The 8,858-nt window shown below is 52.0% G+C and overlaps 1 protein-coding gene across 3 annotated transcripts in view; it reads left to right on the top strand.

Annotated features, from left to right (window-relative positions):
* Positions 1–1,424: 1,424 nt before the first annotated feature.
* TCOF1 (treacle ribosome biogenesis factor 1) overlaps positions 1,425–8,858 on the top strand; it is a 37,791-nt gene continuing 30,357 nt past the window's right edge. For 2 of the 3 annotated variants that reach the window (XM_037044907.1, XM_037044905.1), the window contains exons 1-5: positions 1,425–1,589; positions 3,950–4,005; positions 6,659–6,807; positions 7,356–7,405; positions 8,382–8,562. In XM_037044907.1, coding sequence (XP_036900802.1) covers positions 1,482–1,589; positions 3,950–4,005; positions 6,659–6,807; positions 7,356–7,405; positions 8,382–8,562 — 544 coding nt within the window. In that variant the 5' untranslated portion in view covers positions 1,425–1,481. The remainder of the gene's footprint in view (positions 1,590–3,949; positions 4,006–6,658; positions 6,808–7,355; positions 7,406–8,381; positions 8,563–8,858) is intronic. The other variant, XM_037044906.1, reaches the window with a different exon arrangement.

The following is an 8,858-nucleotide window of genomic DNA, read 5'->3' as shown; positions in this document are numbered from 1 at the left end:
CACAGGCTGGGTTCTGTGTTTGGATTTACCAACCCGTACCAGCCCATAGTTTCTCCTGTCCACACTCAGGCAGTGCCCTCTGCCTGGGATGCCAGCCCTTTCCTCTGCACCTAGAAATCCCTACTCTATCGTTAAGCTTCAGTTTAGATGTCTCTTTGGGTTGAGACCCACTTGTCCCTGCTCTCTGTGTCTCTGCCTATCCCAGCAATGCACACAAGGTTGAATCATGGTTGCTTAGTTTCTGTGTCTCTCTCCCTGTGAGTTTTGAGGGCAGCCACCATGTCTCCTCATTTGTCTTTTTATCCCCCCATCCTACTGGCCCATGGTAGTTCCAAGCACAGTGCTCAATAATGATTTGTTCAATGAATGAATGGTGATGAAAAATAGTTTGTCAACATAAGAAATTTCCAAACCTGTAAGAAATTTTACGAGTTTATTTGAACCAAACTGACAATTGCCAGGAAGCAAAATCTCAATGGACTGAGAAAATGCTCCAGAGAATGGCAGTTTTGCACCTTATGCAAAACTACAATCCAAAGAGGAGGTATAAAGGGGTTACATGAAATCCACTGGTGATAAATTAGGGAGATGGGAGAAAGCAGAATGGGGTAGGGGGATCTCTGCGATTGGATAGAGTAAAATGAACAGACACATTGGTGGGTATAGGCTAGCTAATAGTTAACAACTAACATGATAACAAAAATGAGGGGTTCTGTGGTCTCCTGCTCTGGTGCAGTGATCGTGCACTGACAGGCCTGGAGAAAAGGAATTGACCCTGACATTCCAAGGGTATGTTATCTCAGACACAGAAAGACAATAGACAGCTCCATGAAGGTAAAAATTGACTCTTGTCAAGGAAGATATCGGCCTAAGACATGACTCTCCTCCATGACTCACTTCTAGTTAGGTTTTATTTTCAGACTGGCCTATGTAGTTACTTTAGGTCTCTGAGTTGGTAAAGCCACCACGCAGACCTCCCGGTAAGTTTGTCAGGTTTCACATTGGCCCCCTTTTCATGCAGAAGTTTCTAGTTCACGGGTCCTAAAGAGTGTGGAATGAACAGAATTGACAACTGGGAGTTCGGGTCTAGAAAGACATGCAGATTAGGATGTTCAGAGATGAGTAACACCGAATGACAGCGGAGAGCTATCGTGGAAGGCAAACTCCCTCCTTTAAGGGGAATGGCTGAAGGATTTACGAGGGAGTCATATCTATCGTGGCCTGCCCGGAGTACGGGTTCAGGTCCAAGCCCCCACCCCGCCAGTAGGAAGTCTCATTGTCCTTCGAACCTTCGCCTCTTTCACTAGCAGGGGCCAAGCCGGCCACTCCGGGAGGAAAGACTACGTTTCCCGGCATGCCGCGGGGACCGGGCCAGGGAGGAGCCGGAAGTGGGATGTGCGAGGTCGAAGGGTACAAGGGAAGTGGCGGGCGGGAACTGTCGGGGGGCGTGCAGGTGAGCCAGCCGGCCGCAGGTCGCAGGCATGGCTGAGGCCAGGAAGCGGCGGGAGTTGCTTCCCCTGATCTACCAGCATCTGTTGAAGGCCGGCTACGTGCGCGCGGCGCGAGAAGTGAAGGAGCAGAGCGGCCAGGTAAGCGTGCGCGGGCCATGTGTGAGGGCCGCGTGCAAGTTCTGGAGAGCGGCACCCCGCGCCCATTCCTCTGGTGGGTGCCCAGAGCCGGGTCCCGTGGTGCTCGGGCACGCGACCCAGCGTGCGGGAGGAGCCACAGCCTCTGTCCTCTGCTGCGGCCCCTAGACTCTCTGGGCCTCAGTTTTTCTATCGCATGCAGTGGGCTTGCCCGGACGTGGGATCTACGAGCAGGGCTCTGTGTAAGTCCCGCGTCCCCTACCTTCACCCTCGTCCTAGTAGCGTGGACTTAAAGTTTCCTAGGTGCCGGGCCACGTGGTTCGGCGCGGCCCCTTAGGGCAAGAAAGTAGCTGCAAGTTTGAGGGGAAGATTGCCATCAGCCCCGAGGGTAGGGACCGTGTAAGGAGGGCGCGGAGATAAGGAGCCTATGGCCCCCATAACTGAGCTAAGGCTCAGGCCCCTAGGCTCTTAGTAGCCCTTCTGTACGGAGTCATACAGCTTTAGGATTCGAAGGTGTATTCATTTCTTCATTCATTCTCACAACTGTTAATCTGGCGCTCGGGGTGCCGGTGATAAAATGATGAGCGCTACATTAAGCGCCAGGAATGAGAGGCATAGAGTACTGAGGCGGGGCTAGTGGATTGCTCTGGTCTGGGGAATCCAGGAGTGTTTTCCGGAGAAAGTGGAAGTTGATTTGAGATTTAAGAGAAGGGAAGTGGATCTTCCAGACAGAGATGCAAATGCCCTGTGGTGGGAGGGAACTTGTTGCTGACTGTTGGCGTTGGAAAAGTCCATTGTGACTGAAATGTGGAGTACAGGGTAATAGAGGTCCCTTGGGGGGAAGATGCTGGTTGGAGCCCTATAGCAGGCAGTTTGATCTTATTCTGAGGAGCAGTGCTAAGCCCCTGGAAGGATTTAAGCTGGTAAAATGATTAGTTGATATCCCTTTGGCTACAGTGGGAGCTCTGGTCCTGATGCTTGTTGCTCTCAGGAATCTCCTAGAGAGACTAAAGGGTGATGGGCCCTAAGATCATCTATGTTTTTTCCAACTGTCTCTAGATCTCAGTTGCCCGTTTTACTCTGCTTATAGCATTTAACAGCTAAGGAGGGCAAAAGACAGTACCGGTCTTCATTAGGGCATTTGCCTAAGTAAAAGCGCCCTGTGTGTGGAGCATACACTCTAGCAGGAGCAGATGGGTGACAAATATTTAAAAAGTTAGTGATATAGTGTGCCAGGTGCTGGCTATAAAAAAATTAGTGATATAGATGGCCGGTGCTAGCTATAAAAATTAGACAAGCAAGTAGGGTAGGAATCTCCAATTATAAATAGGGTGGTCAGGAATCTCCCCTGAGAAAGTAACATTTGGACAGAGAAGGAAGGGAGGGGTGAAGTGTGAACTTAGGAGTGGAGAGCATTCCAGACAAAAAGAAGAACAAATCTTGATGGGGGCAGGGTGGCCGGACACATTCAGGGGACAGTGGAGCAGAGTGAAACTGACACTCGAAGTCTCAGTGTTCTTGGGTCACTGTGCAGGGCGCTGACCAGATGACCTCATCAGGCCTGATAGCAACCTGCTAGGTGGGTACTGCTGTTTTCCCCGTGTCCCAAAGAAGGAACCTGAAGTTGGAAAAGGTGGAGAGATTAGCCCAGCTACTTCACAGAGGAGTTCTACTTCACAGAGAAGTTCTGCGTGACTCCGGGTACACCCTCTTTGTCCCTGTGTCCAGGATCCTGACACCCTCTGCCTTCACCGAGTGTTGCTCATTGTACCCGGGTACCCAATGTCCCTCGTACCTGACATCCCAGGTTCCTGTTATTTGCAGAGGCAGTGGGCCCTGTGGCCTTGGTATCAAAGGCCTGGATGTCACCTGGTTCCCTCTGCTTCCACAAAGGGACTGGCACTGTTTGGTTCCATTACTTTCCCAGTGGTTAAGTGGACTGTGATTATGCCACCTGGATGCTTCGGGTATCTGGGCTGTGGTTCACCCTGCCCTGGGGAGATTGGTCAGCCTAACCTTTAAGAGCCTTTTAAAAGGTCACTTTTGGGAAAAGCCCTGTCTCGGGGCCTCTAAGCATAGAAAGTGCCCAGGAGGCTGGGGGCTGGATAGATGCTCTAGCCTGGAACATTTCAACTCCAGTCTCTCAAAGGCACCTCTTGCCAACATGTTGACTTACAAGGTTTTAACCCCAGAAAGGTTTGGGTGGCACTGGTGGGGCCAAGCAGACATACTTCCGAAAGCAAAAAGAACACACTTTTCAACCCCCTGTCTGTGCAAGTTGTGAGCCTGTAGAGAGTTGGGCCCAAGAAGGACCCGTACTGTGCTGGGGTTTTAATTGCTGCTCTCTCTTTCCTTCTCTGCAGAGAAGTTTCCCGACTCAGCCTGTAACCCTCCTGGACATCTATACGCACTGGCAACAGTAAGTATGATGGTTCTGAAGGTGTGAAGTAGGGATACCCCAAGTTGTCAACTTGGAATAAGCTAGGGTACTAATCTGGTCTCAGATCTGTCTGTGTGGTCCACTGTAGACACCATTATCACCTCCAGGAAGCCAGGTCACAGGTGTGGGTGTCCAGTAGGGGCAGGGGACATTGAGAGCTGTGATCAGTATTGAATAACAGTAAGGACAGAAGCTTCTTAGCAATTTGTTATTCATTCAGTCAACAAACATTTACTGAGCACTTACTGAATGCCAAGCCCTGTTCTAAGTGTGAGATGTCAGACATGCCTCCTTCCTTCCTGGAGTTGACATTGGAGCCAGGGAGGTAGGTGTGCATCAAAGAACAAAACACGTGAATGTTAGGTTACAAAGGCAGTAGGGATTACGAAAAAGAGGTAACTAATGCCAAAACCTCATAAACCTCATTGGGGTTTCTAGGGGAAGCTTCCCTGTGGGGACCTTTGATTTGAGAACTTTTCTGACAAAATCGGGGAGTAAGTATGGAGAAGCAGGTGGAGGGTACCTAGCAGAGGGAACTGCTGATGCTGAGGTGTGTGGCCTTGGGCCCAGTGCAGGTGAGGCTGGGCAGTCGGCAGGGCGGAGGAGTTGTCTTTACCCTGAGAGCAGGGGGAGCCATGCAACAGTGACTCCGAATGGTAAGGTCGCTCTGGAGCCTGGCAAGGCTAGTGGGCATCATCATCCAGGCAAGCGCTGGTGTGACAGGAGGTAGGAAGTGGATTCCAGGAACATCCGGGGATGGAGCCAGGACCTGTGGGTGAGCCGGAGAGGCAGGCTAGTCGAATCCCAGATGTCTAACTCGCACGTGGAGCTGGGAGGGAGCCTGATTTGGAGGGGAACTTTCAAGGACGTGTGAGTGTGAAATGTGTAAAACTTAAGTACTTTTCAAGGATGGGGAAATAATCCAAGGGTATATCAACAGAGCAGTGGTTTGAGAGTGAAGGAGGGGATAGTTGTACTCTCCCCATGTCCTGGTCTGGCCACAGCCAACCAAGCAAGTGAAGGACCTGTGATCGTATCCCACAGAGAATATTGAATTGTCCAGGATGGAGAAGAAATGGCAGAGGGGCAGGTGAGGGACCACTCTGCACGTCCCTGAGGATAAAGGGAGTGGCATGTTCTCCGGGGCCCTGGGAGGCTGAAATGGGATCTGTGTGTGCCTGCTTTAGGAAGAGGTCTCAGTTTCTGAACACAAGTGCTTGGTCATCAGAGCCACCCCAAAATTAGAGAGGCTACAGTGGGATTGGTGAGCTCCCTGTTATCACAGGGATGTAAGCAAAGGCAGGAATGATATGGAAGGGATCCCAGCTTCCAGTGGAGAGCTAAGGCCCTAAAAAGCCTGCTCAGCCCTCAGTTCTTAGCTCTTCTCTGCTGCTAAAGCGAGCCCAGGACTCACCCCACACTTCCTCTCGCTCGCCGTCTCCGACTTGCCCAGGTGTTGTGGGTGTTATTCTCAGCACTTCCTTCCCCAGAGAACCGCTTCAGCGAGCTGCCCCACAAGCCCTTCCCTGCCCCCTGGCCTCTGTGGATAAGGGGTACTGCGTGAAGCCGGAACCTCCTACCCACCAGAGGAAGCCTGGCCTAGTGCTCCCTGACAAATTTGAACCCAGCAACGATCTGTAGGACCAGGGCAAACGGTTTCCCGAGTCTGTCTCCGTCTGTAAAGTGACAGATAGTAAATAAAGTGCTAAACCTGGCTGTTGAAGGCGCTCCCTCCCCACCACCCCAATTTACATAGCGCCTGCCTGTGAGCAGGACTGTCCTTTACATAACTCGGAGCAGACCAGAGAGCAGCTTCTTCAGTGATACTTGCCATAAACGAAACCTATTTTTAGCAAGTGACCTTCCTGGGAACCAGGGACCCAAGAGCATGTCCCACACTGTGGCAGAGCAGTTGTAGCTGGAGAACGTGGGCACGGACAGTGACTCCTTGGGGTGGCAGCGTGGGGTCAAAGAGATGATACTCGAAAGTTCCAGGGACTCAGCCATCTGCGTGCTTATCCTACCAATGCCCTGGGCACGTCACTCATTTGTTTTGAGACGTGTGGGGCACAAAGACTACTTCAGTGAGCTGGAAAAGCTCCTGAAAGGCCCCTCCCTCTTCCTGGTCCTCACTGTGTGGTGGGGGCATCAGGCAGGAAGTAAGCGCAGTAACAGGAGGGAGAAAAGTGCTATGAAGAAAACGAAGCAGGCTGTCAGGACAGAGAATACCTTCGGGGTGATTAGAGAGGGCCTCTCTGAGAAGACTGCTGGGCCAGGGAGGACCTGGGCGGAGTCTTCCAGGAAGAGGGTGCTGCAAGTGCCCAAAGTTCTGCAGGAGGGAGGAGCCCAGATGGCTCTGTGAAGTGCCTGCAGGTGCTGTGACTGTCACTCGACACTTGTTAGCTGCTGTTACTGACCATTGCTAATGATCTTGAAGACTAGACGACTGTAAAAACACTCTATGAAATGAGTGAAAATGCAGAATTTTACCTACACTACGTCTTCTTTGCTGTTTAAACTCTGTGTGTTTCCTTTGGAGTGGTGGAAGGATGTGGGAAGGTCTTTCTCTTTTCAAATCTCCTGGAGTTGTCCTTGTCACCAGTTGGTATAGCCAGTCATCCTTGTCCTGCAGAACCTCGGAGGTTGGCCGGAAGCGGAAGGCAGAGGAAGATGCAGCGTTGCAGGCCAAGAAGGCCCGTGTGTCAGACCCCATTAGCAGTTCCGAGAGCTCAGAGAGCTCGGGAGAGGAGGTGGAGGCAGAAGCTGAAACCGCCAAAGCCGGTAAGAGCCCTGCATACTTGGTGCATCAGGGTGAACACTGGTGCCTGTTGGGGTTAGCCCAGGGCCCGGCGCCTGTTGGGAACAGGCTGTTGCCTGTTGGATTGTTCCAGCAGGGGCCCACCGCCAGCTCCTCCTTCAGTGAGCCCTGGAGGACCAGGACCTTTTAGGGGGAAGATCAGAAGGGCCTACCTGTCTGTTTCAGGATTGATTTGAACCCTCCCTCTGTGCCAAACCCTTTGTTCCCGGCACCTTCTTGCTTGGCAGGATATGAGCCAGTCCTTCTCCTCCAGGGCCCCAGTGACTTGTCACCGGGGAACTGGGACTCCACAGGGATGCAGACTTGGAGCTTTCACTTTGCCTCTTCTCTCCCTCGCCCTGGTGGGTGTGGTTAGTGTGTGCACAGCCCTTTCCCACAAGTCTGAGCTGAGCCTCAGAACCATACCCAGCACCAGGCAGCCACAGCAATTCCTAGGGGGCTGAAACCCATTTGCTGCTTTTCGGTGAGGAAAAGCTCTCCCGCTCATGCAGCAGGTGTTTGTGTCTTGCAGCCCCAGTCGTGGGAGCGGTGTTGCCCTCACACGTGAAAGAAAAGGCCAAGGTGAGTGGGACCACATTCCCAGTTGTTACCTGTTTAAGAGTTAAAATGCCCTGTAGGGGACAGTCTCCTGTGTCAGGGAGGGTTGTGGGTAATTGCCTGGCCTGGGTTCACGTCTCAACCTAAGGTACCAGCCGTGTGACCTTGGTGAGTCCCTTCACCTTTCTGGGCCTCAGTTTCCTTTTCTGTAAAACTATATAAATACTTAGGAAATAATGATAATAACCACAACAAACTGCAACTTACAACTTTGCAGGTGAACAGCTGTGTTCCTCGAGTGGTCACCTAGTTCCCTCTCACCTCTGTGAGGGGAGGCGCCACTTTTAACCCCAGTCATTCATTTATTTATGTTTAGGGATTTTATTTATTGCCCTGGCCGGCGTGGCTCAATGGGTTGGAGTGTCATCCCGTAAATGAAAGGTCGCGGGTTCAGTTCCCAGTCCAGACGCAGGCCTGTGCAGCCACCTCCCCTCCGGTCCAGATGTGTGCAACCCCGGGTCTGCGCGTGTACCAGAGGCCACCAGTTGATTCTGCTGTCTCACATCGATGTTTCTCTCTCTCCCTTCCTCTCTAACAGCAATGAAAACAAAATTGTCCTTGGGTGAGGATTTTTTAGAAAGTAAAGCTTTTATTTATTCTTAGAGTGGGGAAGGAGAGGAAGAGAAACACCAGTGTGAGACAGCCCACACTCTGGGCTGCTTCTCACACACTCCCGACCTGGACCATGGCCTGTATCCCAAGCATGTGCCCGACCTAAAATCGAGCCAGCAACCTTTTGGTTTATGGGACAATGCCCAACCCACTGAGCCACACCAACCAGAGCTCTTTTAAAGCCCCACTTTAAAGGTGAAGAAACAGAGACCTAGGGAGGTGACTTGTCCAAACTCAGCTAGGAAGTGGTAGAACTGGGTTCAGATGTGGTCTGTGTTCTTAGGTCACCAAACCATCCCCGAGTGTGTCTGTCTCTTGTTCTCTGTAGGCAACGGCCAAGACAGCCAACAGGACAGTGAACTCCACACCACACCCTGCCCCTGGGCAGGCCCACCTCCTCTCTGGGAAGTCACCGAAAATGTCATCAGGGCCCTCAGCAAATACCGTCCTGGTCTCAGAAATCAAGTCGTTGAGCAGTGTCTCAGCCCTCAGAACCACCGCCAAGCCTGGTGAGAAGCACCCAGAGTGTGGGCTAGGAGGCAGGCAGGCCTGGGTACTCCTTTGTCAAGCTCCAGGACATTCAGAGCCTGTCTCCATGACAACGAGGACCCCCCACCAGACCATTTTCCCATTCTCTTGATGAGGGAGAGCCAACCACAGGGATGCACCAGGATTTGCTGAGGGAGATGAGCAGCCTGGGTGGGGTTTAGGGACTAAATTCAGAGGCCTGGGTTTGCCTCTGTTTCTTGTGTTAAAGGACTTTGCCCTGCCTGCCTCCGTGTGATAGTGGAGGTAGAGTTTTCTA

Source organism: Sturnira hondurensis, unplaced genomic scaffold (genome assembly GCF_014824575.4).
Source record: "Sturnira hondurensis isolate 20B ecotype Veracruz unplaced genomic scaffold, ASM1482457v3 Scaffold0004152, whole genome shotgun sequence".
Lineage (NCBI taxonomy): Eukaryota > Metazoa > Chordata > Mammalia > Chiroptera > Phyllostomidae > Sturnira > Sturnira hondurensis.
Note: the sequence above shows the minus strand (reverse complement) of the source record. Positions and strands in the feature narration are given on the sequence as shown.